Source organism: Pseudonaja textilis, chromosome 1, assembly GCF_049901715.1.
Source record: "Pseudonaja textilis isolate UNSWEBS1 chromosome 1, rPseTex1.2, whole genome shotgun sequence".
NCBI lineage: Eukaryota > Metazoa > Chordata > Lepidosauria > Squamata > Elapidae > Pseudonaja > Pseudonaja textilis.
The window spans coordinates 197,193,237-197,206,489 of NC_141990.1; the positions used below are offsets into that span (position 1 = coordinate 197,193,237).

Below are 13,253 nucleotides of genomic sequence, written 5' to 3' on the forward strand. Positions count from 1 at the left end.
TTTGTCCTCCACTTACTTCCCTATACTACTATAGTCATATATAATCACTGTTGAGTAGCCACAGAGGGTATGCAAGAGGAAAACAGAAGACAATCACACTATAGTAGTGTATTTGGAGAGCACAAGCCCCATGTAATTTAATTTTTAAAAAGTCAATCTCCCAAACTTTTATGAAGTTTACAATATATACTTAGCTGTTCTATTTCAATTACCTTATTTCAAATCCAAACATTACTATATTGTGTCTATTATTTTGATAGGTGTTTATTAATTTGACACTTATCAAAGGTATTTTTTCATTGTTTATGCTTGCATCTACAATGTTTTCATTAAAGGTAATCCTCAACAATTGAGCCCAAAAATTATGTTGCTAAGCAAGACAGTTGTTAAGTGAGTTTTGCCTCCTTTTACAACCTTTCTTGTCACAATTGTTAAGAGAACCAATGAGAGTTGTTAAGTTAGTAATACATTCTAGCTTCCCCATTGACTTTGCCTGTCAGAAAAGATGACAGGATTTGCAAATATCATACAATACATGCCAGTTGCCAGGGGTCTGAATTTTGATCACATAACCAGGGGGATACTGCAATGGTCACAAGTATGAAAAATGGTCATAAGTCACATTTTTCAGTGCCCATCTTCAAAAAAGGGAAAAAAAAAACAGACCCAGGAAACTATAGATCAATCAGCCTAACATCAATACCAGGGAAGATACTGGAAAAGATAATAAAAAAACAGATCTGCCAACATCTAGAAACAAGTAAAGTAATAACTAGCAGTCGGCATGCATTTGTTAAAAACAGATCATGCCAAACCAATCTTATTTCATTCTTCAACACAGTGACTAAATTAGTAGACCAGCAAAATACTGTGGACATAATATATTTAGATTTCAGCAAGGCGTTTGACAAAGTAGACCACAACCTACTTCTTAGTAAGCTAGAAAAAAGTGGAATAGATAGCACCACCACTAAATGGATTCGCAACTGGCTGGTAAACCGTACTCAACGAGTAGTCCTTAATGGGTCTAAGTCTACATGGAGAGAAGTAAGCAGTGGGTTGCCACAAGGTTCCGTCTTAGGCCCAGTACTCTTCAATATCTGCATTAATGACTTAGATGAGGGAACAGAAGGGGAACTCACCAAATTTGCAGATGATACTAAGCTGGCAGGAATAGCTAACACCCAAGAAGATAGGCTCAAGATCCAGATGGATCTTGACAGACTAGAACACTGGGCCATATCTAATAAAATGAAATTCAATATAGAGAAAAGTAAAGTTCTACACTTAGGCAAGATAAACCAAAAGTACCCATACAGACTGGGTGAAACCAGGCTCAATAGCAGTAACTATGAGAGGGATCTTGGAGTCTTAGTGGACAACTAGCTAAATATGAGCCAGCAGTGTGCAGCAGCAGCCAAAAAAGCTAATGCAATCCTAAGTTGTATTAACAGAGGGATACAATCAAGATCAAGGGAAGTACTAATACCACTCTATAAAGCCTTAGTAAGACCACACCTAGAGTACTGCATCCAGTTTTGGTCACTACATTATAAAAAAGATGTTGAGACTCTAGAAATAGTACAGAGAAGAGCAACCAGGATGATTAGGGGACTGGAGACTAAAACATACAATGAACGGTTGCAGGAACTGGGCTTGGCTGGTCTAGTAAAGAGAAGGACCAGGGGAGACATGATAGCGGTCTTCCAATATTTGAGGGGCTGCCACAGGGAGGAAGGGGTCAAGCTATTTTCTAAAGCTCCTGTAGGCCAGACAAGGAATAATGGATGGAAACTGAACAAGGAGAGATTTAACCTGGAAATAAGGAGAAACTTTCTGACAGTGAGAACAATCAACCAATGGAACAGCTTGACCTCGGAAGTTGTGGGAGCGCCATCAGTTGAGACTTTCAAGAAGAGATTGGACTGCCATTTGTCAGAAATGGTGTAGGGTCTCCCGCTTGGGCGGTGGTGGACTAGATGACCTACAAGGTCCCTTCCAACTCTGATTATTTGTATCTGTATCTGTATCTGCCACTGTAACTTTGAACGATTCCTCAATGAAGGGTTGTAAATACAATGGGTCAAACATATAGAGGATAGTAATTCGGTTGTTGGTTCTAAAATTGTGCCCCATTAAATCTGATCTTTCAGTGTCCCAACATGATTTACTCAAGCATGTCTCTAGATGGGAGAGAATGTCACCAGAGACTTAATAGTCCTGAGAAAGATATGTTAATAATCTTTTTAAAAATAATTTCATCAAGAATTATAAATGAAAAGGATGAAAATAAAACCAAAAAAAATACAGAGAAAAATAAAAATGGTGAAAAAGAAAAAAGACAAAGAGGCGAAAAAAGGAAAGGAAAAAGAAGAAACTTCCCCATTCATCCCAGCAAGTACAGACAGCTTTAACAGCTTGTCATCATCTCTAAATCTAATAATCTCTCTTCGCCCTGTAGTTCATCTCTCAAGTAAAGGACATAATCCAAATGCACACAAACACACTACATCAATTGTGGTAGGGATCTTTGTTTCTGTTTGTAGAAACTGAATCTGAGAGAGCAATTCAGTAACTCCTTTAGAAGATGGGCAATTTCCTCCAGTTTTCCAGTCATACTCTGATTATTTTCTGCATCAGTTTTTTTTAAAGCAACTCAAAAATATAGATGATATATTCCTGCAAAATATGCAATTTGTATGAATGTTTTCCAAGAAATGAATTATTTGAAAGCTATTTCTCTCATATAATGCAGTCTGCACTTCTTAAGCTACATATAGGCACTTTTGTAAGTATTTTAGTGTTCTAAACTGAAAGGAAAATTAGAACTATTTTTGCATTAAATATCACATTCAATGTTTGGATTTGTAAACTGCAGTTTCAAATTAAAATTATATGGCATTAAAATTAATTATGCCCAAATTAATATGTATACTGAATAAATTGCCCCCTACCTTTACAATTGATTTCTGCATACAATTCCACTGGCTGGGAGTGTTTTAATAAAAGACTTGTTCATACAGAGACAGAAAATTCTATTTTTAGCAACAGGAATAGAATTGACAGTGCAATTCTATATATTCATTGGAAATAAACCCCAGTGTTTCCAGTGAGTTATAACTTATGTTGAGCAAGCCCTAATATAATCAGTTGCATTTTACTTGAGGGCAAGCCTACTTGATAAAATGGGATATAATTAATTGCAATAATTATCCTTCCTAAAAAAACCAGTTTTCTCTACTAACCATAATTCAAAATGTAATCAAAATAGAAAATTGCCACAAAGCAATTATAACGACTATAACCCTTTGCATTATGCAACATTTAGAGTTATTAGCTGACACCACTTTTTTGATGTAAAATTGATAGTAAATTGAAGGATCAATTTACTACAAAAAACCTGTGATTTTTTAAAAAAATTAAGCAAAGGTTCAAAGAAACGGGCTATAAACAGGACTAACTAGACTAGGATTCAAGATCCAAAGAGTCTTTACATTTTGACACTGTATGCAGAAAAGGCGGGTATTGATAAAGTATAAATTAATTGCCTAATGACTTATCTATTTTTAACAGTGTTCTAAATCTGTTACTTGAAAACACATGAGTACATGCTACTTAACATTGTGACCATAACGGCAAACAGTAAATCAAGAAACAAAGAAACAAAGGGGAAAAATAACCCAAACATTACGAAAGTCAAAGCATTAGACCTCAGATGAGAAATGCCCAAAGTCTGATGTAAAAACTTCCAAATCTTCCCACTGCATCCATGTCAGAAAATATAACTGAATCCACTATCTTCCAGAAAGACATTTTTGCCTCGTTACATGGTTTTAGTTAGTTCTTCAATCAGTTATTGTTTACCGAGTCTTTATGTGACATTGACCATTATATCACCATCTGTCACCAGCAATATGCATCATGAAGCACCCAACATATTCTATTTGGTACCAACTCTCCCTTGTTACTAAAGATATTGGTACTACAAAACCAGATTTCAGGAAAACATCATTATTTTATTACTGATCAAAAATACAAGTTCTTAATTCTGTTGTCTCTGATCAAGAAAAGAAAAATGCCATGTACGGATGAAACTGGATTCCTATGAATATTTATTAATTGTTTAACACCACACAAAAGCCCAATGACCGCATTAGAAGACCCCATCCTAAGTGAGTTTAGTAAAGCTATCCATGGTGGTGCATTGAAATTACACACTGTAATTCTTTCACAAACTAGGTGTTAAAGCATTTGCTAATTATTTACGGTGAAAGAACCTTTTGGCAGAATTGGACCATATTTTTAATGTTTGTGGAGAATTAAGTGGAAATAAGGCAAAATGGCTAGCTCTAGTCACTATCCAGGGTGGAGCCGGGATATTCCATCTATTTCTTGATTTGGGATCAGGTTATTGTCCTTCGTCTCGCCCCTTGGGTTATGCTTACAGTACATTACACCTGTCACTTCCTATTTCAAAATGGCAGGAAATCACACCACAGGTCAATAACAATTTTAGCACCTTTTTCAGTACAGCAATTATACAGTTATTGGTTATTGAAAAGGCGGTAGGGACGTCTTCATTTCTTCCCTCCAAAAATCATTTGTTGTATTTTTAAATAAAGAAGATAAGTTAAAATTATAAAACTAAAATTATAAAACTAAAATTGTTTATACTTGTGACAAAGGGGAAAGTCATTTCTTTACATATTTCTTTTCTTTTTTTTCTATTTTCTTTTTCATTTTTGTACCTTCCATTTTTATTGGATTAGGTTTTTTTATTATAGTTGTACTTTTTAATAAAATCACTATTATTATTTTTAGAAAAGAAAAGTTTTCAGCCTACTGCAGAGGATTCCCTCAAGCCTCCAGAAGGGCAATAACAGCCTCAAAAGGGCTGAAAATCAGCTGGGAGGTGCGCACATGCACAGTGCAGGTAAGTTTGGCTGGGGCTCGTGTGCTCGCAAAAATGGCTCTACATGCCATCTGTGGCACGCGTACCATAGGTTCACCATCATGGCCTTAGGTTTATGCACTGGATGATAAAAAGCTATTCTTGCAAAAAATAAAGTACTATTTTTTTTTAAAAAAATTACACATTCTAACCTTTAAAATGACTTTAATCATTTGGAAAGCTTGCGGTGTCACTTTGCTGTCATGTGATGTATCACAATGTTTTTCCCCTTCATGGAGCTGGGGTGGGTGTGGCCTGAGCTTGATGCATCCAGTCCATGGGCCACTAGTTTGACACCCCTGCTTTAGAAGGTTACTAAATCAACTCAGGAGTAAGGCTGCAAGGTAATGGCTCCTCCTTCAAGAAGAGAAAAGCCAGCTGTGAACGAATGTACTTTGTAGAAAGCAAAGACATTTTGAACTCAGCCTCATGGACATTACATTTGGTATTTGAAGACTCTTGTATTGTAAACTATTTCTTATCTGTTGTGTTTTGGCAGACTTTTTAAAACTTGGCAAGGCTCTTTCTTGTTGGAGCTAATTAGTTGGAAGCAGCCTTTTATCTGTGAAGAAACAGAATTCTTAGCTGAAACATACAAAGGTTGTACTACTGCCCTTAGCTTGTGTTTGCTCCCTTGAAACTAGGTTTGGGTCAGAACACCTGCATAGGAGGACAATCTTCACTGTTTACAGGGCATTCCTATTATGTGTTTTCTCAGAGCTAAATGTCAGTGTATTTGAGTATGTTTACTGAGATATGCATGCATATAATTGCTGCCTAAGAGGATGCAACAGAATCCAAATCAAGTGTGTCAGTCTTGGAAACAAGTGATTTAACCTGCTGAAGTTCTTGTTAGATTGCTTCCATCACCAGTGGGGCACCCGTGCTTGCTGGGGCTGGTGGGAGCTGATGTTAGTAACATAGGAAGGATCACAAATCTCTCATCTCTGCCTTAACAGTCATGAACCACTTCATTTGAAGAAAGGTATTTTTTTTTAACATAATAAGCCATCTTTCCTGTAGTGCTCTTTCTCCATGGTTTTATTGGAAACTTGATGTAAATAAGTCCTAAACATCATGTACCTGGAAAATATATGAATATATAAATATATGAAACCCAGTCACAGAGAACAGGAAGAATGATGTACTTTCCATCAACTCTCCTAACTCTTAAATTTTAAGCCCTGCTGTTTGCCTTTTTCCTTTTCCTTTTGTTTTCTGAAAGCTCACAGTTAAATTATATATTTGGATATTATGAAGTTTGCCAATCAGCATGGCACCCTTTTTTCAGATTTTCCTTATTATAAAGTAAATGTTATGGCAATACTATAGAAGACATCACACCACTTAAATGAAATCCATCATAATCACTTGGATTGATTGTAACTGACAAAGCAATAAAAATGAAATCTCAGTACCAATAATGCTGTATGGGGTAGACATATATACATATACACGTTTCTACATGTATATGCATATGTATTGTATGTGGATTTGTGTGTATGTGCTTGTGTGTATTTCTTGCAAAACTATAATGAAATACTTCCTTACCTGGAGATATTATGTAGAAGAAATCTTTAAATTCATCCATCCACACTTCTGCAAGCCTTCTATTATTTTTGTTAATTACATGACCAGTACCACCAGGAAATGTATAAGGAGTAGCTTTTCGAAAAACATGACCAACATGTGAACATGTTACAATCTCCAGGGAGCCTCCACACTGCCATATCTGAAATTTCAAAAGCAAATCAAAATCAGCTTCATTTTCAAGCATCTAATTAAATGTTAGCTGCTGCATTAAATTGGAAGGGCCACAACTGCAGCAATTAGTAAACTAATGTTAGTAATTAGCCAAGCTATCCAAAGCTATCCATCTGAGTCAGGTATTCTGCAATGCACAGACGTTCAAAGCATCTCTTTTTGATTTATAACCATAACTGTATCTTTTGCAAGCTGTTCAAAATAAAAGCATGCACAGTCACACAGGGACAACTTTTGAAGCAGCTTCCCTAATCTTGCAAAAGGCACTGTTGTTTTAATGTCTCAAAAAAAGAAATAAATCCATTTTTGTAAAACTGAGGTCCCTGCAGCAGCTACGTTGTTGCCCATAGGAACCAAAGGAGACAGCCATTATGTTAGCCATATAATTATCAAGGGAGGAGCAACAGAAAATGGTACAAGACTGCCCTATGGATGTGAAAATTGGTCTCTGAGGAAGAGTACTGATACTTTAGATCAGGGGTCCCCAAATTTGACAACTTTAAGACTTGTGGACTTCAATTCCCAGAATTCCTCAGCCAGCTGGGAGTTGAAGTCCACAAGTCTTAAAGTTGCCAAGTTTGGATATCTCTACTTTAGATACTTGTTGGAGAAAATGCCTAGGAATACCATTGACGAACTGATGGAACATTGAACAAATTAATCCAAAGTTCTCAAACGAAGTACAAATGACCAAGCTCAAATTATCCTACTTCAGACACATTATGTGAAGGCTCAACTCTCTGGTGAAAGCTCTAATGTTAGGAAAAGAAAGAGGATCACCAGCAAGGTAGATGGACTCAGTTACTGCTGGAACACTTTAAAGACCCAGGTTTGGAACAGATCCTCGAGAAACTTATGTTATTGCTAAGAATCAATTGTAACTTGATGACAGAATAATAAAAAAGTAGCAATCTTGAAATCTGGCTGTACTTTCCCTTCCCTCTTCCTTATACCCTGAGTTTCTTCCTAATATTCTTTGTTTACCAAGTTCAAAACTTGTTTATATGTATGTTGTTGAAATAGTGTCTGCATAGTTTCTCCAAGGTTATCTCTATGGCTCTCCACAGAACGATGCAGTACATATTTCCAGTGCTGAATCATTAATTTAATGTGTTCTGCATTAAAGGAGGAATAGGAAAGATTTCTACTTATTTACATAGCATGTCATTAGCCATTAGGCAACTCTGCTCTCCTTACCTTTCCCTGCCCATTCCTTCTGCAGGAAGGTAAACAAGAATTAGTCTACTGAAGTTCTGCTCCCTGACCATTGCCATCAACAGCCTTGGAGGATGAAAACAGTAGAAGGAAGACAGCCAGTATCCCAGAATTCCATTCAGCTGGACTCTCCCTCCCTCCCCAGCCATGGCCAATAAATACTTTGTGGGAAGGAGCTACAAATTCGTTTCGCCAACATTTTTCTTGCATTTTTATTTACAATTCTTTATATTCATTGCCTTCTGTTTTGGGATGGTTGTTATGCAGAATTTGAATAACCACAATGAACAAATAGCCCTTTAATAGTGATTTGATTTTGCCTCAGGCAACTTCATCTTAATAAATATGTTGTCACATTTACATCCCATTAATACCAGAAATTCATAAAATTAAACGCCACTGCAGAAAATACTGGTCTTATACTTGACTCATAGAAAACATGTTATTTGATCAAATGTTATGGAGATTTTTTTATAAAAAATGTAGAAGATGTTAGTGAATGGTTTGGGCCTTTGTATAATGGTATCTTTGCCATCAAAACAGAACTGGATGGCTTTGCCATAATAAGAAACTCTCTCTTCCCCCTACTCTGTTTTTCCCTTATCAATGATCAAAAATACATCTCATTCCATCTCCCCACCCCACCCCACCCCCAAATATATTAGACAACAATGATGTTGCCTATTTCCTTCTGGAAGATGGCATAAACCTGTACTTCCATCACTAACATGTCCCAGCTTCTTTCATCCAATATCAAGAGATTTTGGCTTGGGCCAACAATGTTCAATTTCAAAATAACCCTGTGCCAATTAAAATGAATGAAGCTGGCTTATAGCAGCTAAAGAAAATGATACCTATAAACGTCAGAAATAAGTGAGATGAATATATATGTGTGTGTGTGTGTGCATGTGTGTGTACACACACACATGTACATGTACATGCATATGTATATGTATGCATGTATTCATTAATGGAGGTTGATGGATGTGGCACTCAAGAAAGGAAGGATGGTACAAGGCAGCTAGTGGATATTCTTCATATTAGCAATTGATTCGGAAGCAGGGAAGGTGTTTTCAAAGGGATGTAGGCTTAATAGACCTCTCTATAGCTGTGTGATTCCCCTGGAGGATTATATTTGAAATAAGGAGCCACTCCAGCTCAAAGCACCATTAGCATCTCCTTCAAACCCACCTTTTCCTATAATTGCACTGCTACTGTAAGGGCTGAAGGGAAAAAAAAATCATTTTTAAAGAAAGTGATAACAAATCAGACATATATGCCCATGCCTTCCAAAGTACTTTTCTGCTTCAGATCCAAAGTGGGGCATATATCTAATGATAACAATGTATAAGAAGGCATGAATAAATCCAACCAAAGAACTGGTTCCAAATACCGGTTTTATAGCTGACTTGGGTCAAAACTGGGGGGAGGCAGACAATTTTGGCCACATTGCAATCATATAAAAGGGCAATATGGTCAATTCAGCTGCACTTATATTTGTACCGAAGGGCAGCATACGGTTAAGGATATATTTTAAACAAAATGTTTGTCTATTAAAGCATTTGACATTCCAACAGAAGACTGCTACAGTTTGAAGAAAAGAGTTGAACATCAAAAGATGATTGGTATTAATGGAAATGTTGCTATAGCAACTGATTGCAGACTTTACTTAATTAGAGTGAAAGCAATTAAACAAAAGTTAATTAGTATACCAAGAGAAGTAGTTGGGTTTGGCCATAATAGTATCAAAACACATTTCCCATTTTACAGATAAAGTACCAGCAACCATGTCAATAGGGTAAGTGAACATGATTAGTTTTTGGGGTACCACAGGAAATTGGGATGTGTGGGTTTTTTGTGGGGTGGGTGAATTTTTGATCATAATCTCTCCTATGTCAGAAGGGCTGAATGAACCGTAATTCTAAAGCTATAATAAAAAAAAATCACAGGATATTGCAATGAATAAACTAGTGCTACTCATATATTCTTATGATTAAAGAATAAAAGTTGGGAAATGGCTAGCACAGCTAATTACCAACAAGATGTTGAGCTGATTGCACTTTTGATATATATCACCTACAATGCCATCATTGCAAGCCCCATTTCAGTTCCCTCTCCTGAATATTAAGGGAGAGAAGAGTTTTCAGCAGATTAATTTCAACATGGAAGTTCATCAGAGTATGCGTCGTAACTTACACTCTGAGTTACTGGAAATTCATCTATTTATTTGGGACAATTGATTTATTGCATTCTTGGGTTCTCTGCTGTGTTATGCTTGGCTTGGTCTCCAGGGTTGCTCGCTAAATTATTTTATCTTACTTATATTTCATTTGCCAGGCAAAGCTGTGCTTTGTTATTTTGTCTGATGCCTTATATTTTCCCGTGATTGCTTTGACATTTTCATGACTTCTCTGGAAGAATAAGAAATGTTGGGAGGCAATGCTGGTTTTGGGGCTACTGCTTGAAAAACTACAGCATAATAGCAATATATTTCTATACAACAGCAATGATTTTGTTATAATTTATCTGTTAATGAAATTTATATGGCTGCCCATCTAGCCCAAAAATACAACATAAAATAAAAACAAAGGAATCTTTCAAAGCAAATAATTGACCAAAACTACACTGAGGCTCAATATAACCACAAAAACAGTGACCTCACACATTCATCCCAACCCCAAGGCTGGGGGGAATTCACGGCCTTGTGAAAGGCCAATATAGTGCATGCTGCCTGTATTACAGATAGTCCTCAATCATTTGTTTAGTGACCATTTCAAGTTACAACAGCATTGAAAAAAGTGATTTATGACCATTTTTCACACTTATGGCCATTGCAGCATCCCCATGGTCACATGATCAAAATTCAGACACTTGGTAACTGGTTCCTATTTATGACCAGCCACAGTGTCCCAGGGTCACGTGATCATCTTTTGTAACCTTCTGACAAGCAAAGTCAATGGGAAAACCAGATTGACTTAACAAATTGTGTTACTAACGGAACGATTACAGTAATTCACTTAACAATGGTGTCAAGAAAGATCATAAAATGGGACAACATTCATTTAACAACTATCTTGCTTAGCAACAGAATTTCTGGGCTTAGTTGTGGTCGTAAGTTCAGGATCACCTGTATTGCTATGATAATATATTATAATATATATTATAATGTATCACAGTGGTTAGAGTGCAATACTGCAAGGTACTTCTGCTGCAGCCAGCTGCCTACAATTTGGCAGTTCGAATCCCACCAGGCTCAAGGTTAATAACTCAGCCTTCCATCCTTCCAAGGTGGGTAAAATGAGGAGCCAGATTGTTGGGGGGACAATAGGCTGATTCTGTAAACCGCTTAGAGAGGGCTGTAAAGCACTATATAGCGGTATATAAGTCTAAGTGCTATTGCTATAGTGGACAACATTTTTTCAGATTGGTGAGCCTAATATTCTATAGGTTTAGAACAGGGCTGTCAAACTCCTAGCCTGGATAAGTCACACACTAGCCACGCCCACACCTGGTCTAACGAAAGGGGGGAAAGTCGTGATACGTCACGTGACACCGGCGTGACAATGCAAGTTTGACACCCCTGGTTTAGAACATGCAGCTCAAGTAGGGGCACCTGATCAACTGCCCTGATACAAAGTAATCCCTGGTGGTGGGAATGTCAACCTTCCTGACCATTTTCAGGTTTAGAATAAGGCTGCCTACTAATTGAAGTTTTTCACTGTTAAAATTAGCTTGAGCTGGAAACTGAAAATAGAAGAAATACAGGTAGTCTTTGATTTCACCAAACAGAAAAAATGTTGCCCATTATAATAGTAATATGATTGAGCCCAGAATTTATGTTGCTGAGTCAGAAATTTGTTAAGTGAGCTTCGTCACATTTTACGACCTTTCTTGCCACATTTGTTAAACGAATCACTGCATATGATCTTGGGATATTGCAACCATCATAAATGTGTCAGTTGTCAAGCATCTGAATGTAAATCATGTGACCACAGGGATGCTGCAACAGTCGTTAAGTGTGAAAAATGGGCAGAAGTCACTTTTTCAGTGCCATTGTAACTTCAAATAGTACTAAACGAACTGTTGTAAGTTGAAGACTATTTGTCCTAGAATATTGGCCAGGAATGCTGTCTTGGATATGAACTGCCCAGGACAGTCTATGTACATTTAGATACAGATTAACAGAGTTGGAAGAGACCTTGTAGGTCATCTAGTCCAACCTCCCTCCCAAGCAGACCCTACACGATTTCTGACAGATGGCAGTCCAATCTCTTCTTGAAGGTCTCAAGTGATGGCACAACTTCTGAGGACAAGCTGTTCCATTGGTTGATTGTTCTCACTGTCAGAAAGTTTCTCCTTATTTCCAGGTTAAATCTCTCCTTGTTCAGTTTCCATCCATTGTTCCTTGTCTGGCCTACGGGGGTGCTTTGGAAAATAGATTGACCCCTTCCTCTTAGTGATGTGCAATTCATGCCATATCTGTAATTTCATGCTCCTACCTCTGACAACTCAGTGTCCTTCAGGCTCAATATGAAGACTAAAAAAAATTCTTTTGAAGTAAAAAATGTTGTGTCTCAAAATTTAATTATTGATTGTGGAGAAGATAAACAATTATTAGCATGATGTTGTTTCTTTTGGTTTGTGAAAGGAAGTATGGTTGCAGTATGAAAATACTATATGATACCGTTATATAATACAACAGTTATGGTACATAATCATCAAGCAATAAGGAATTATTCCTTTTTCACCCCAGCTGTTGTTTTTTCAAAAAAAAGTATTCTCACATTTATTCATAGTAATTATATATCTTCTCTCACAGCAGAGGTCCTAATTTTATAAGCACACCAGAAAAACATTTTCTAGAATGATTTATAGGGCAATATTATTTAAGATTTTCCCTGTGCTTTTCTCTTCCAAAATGTTAAGTCTTCAAAAGCAGCCAACCTTCCAAAATATGAAAATATATTAAAATGCCAAATGAGGAAGCAGAAACAAATAAAAATTCCAAAGCGACCATACATTTTAAGGGACACCAAAGCCAAATGGTTAGTAAAATACATTTGCAACATTTCCATTTCAGCTCCCTCAAGGCTTTAGGTTTCCACCTCTGATGCAAAGTCAATCAATCTGTATTACAGGGATTCATGATGACTGTGGCATGCTGCTCACGACTCTGTGCAAGAGATAGCTCAATGTCAACTAGTACAAGAAAAAGCTGCTTTTTTGAAGGCCAGCTCTCAAATTCATCCCAAAAGATTTCTGGAGGGATGCATTTATAGAAACGGCTATGAAAGCATTAGATCACCTCTCAGCTAAATAACCA

At 36.9% G+C, this 13,253-nt stretch overlaps 1 protein-coding gene across 8 annotated transcripts in view; it reads right to left on the bottom strand.

The window, feature by feature from the left end:
* Nucleotides 1-13,253, bottom strand: part of GALNT13 (polypeptide N-acetylgalactosaminyltransferase 13) — a 228,686-nt gene that overhangs the window by 56,206 nt on the left and 159,227 nt on the right. For all 8 annotated transcript variants that reach the window (XM_026697214.2, XM_087920195.1, XM_087920192.1 and 5 more), the window contains exon 8: nt 6,503-6,683. In XM_026697214.2, the coding sequence (XP_026552999.1) occupies nt 6,503-6,683 (181 nt within the window). The remainder of the gene's footprint in view (nt 1-6,502; nt 6,684-13,253) is intronic.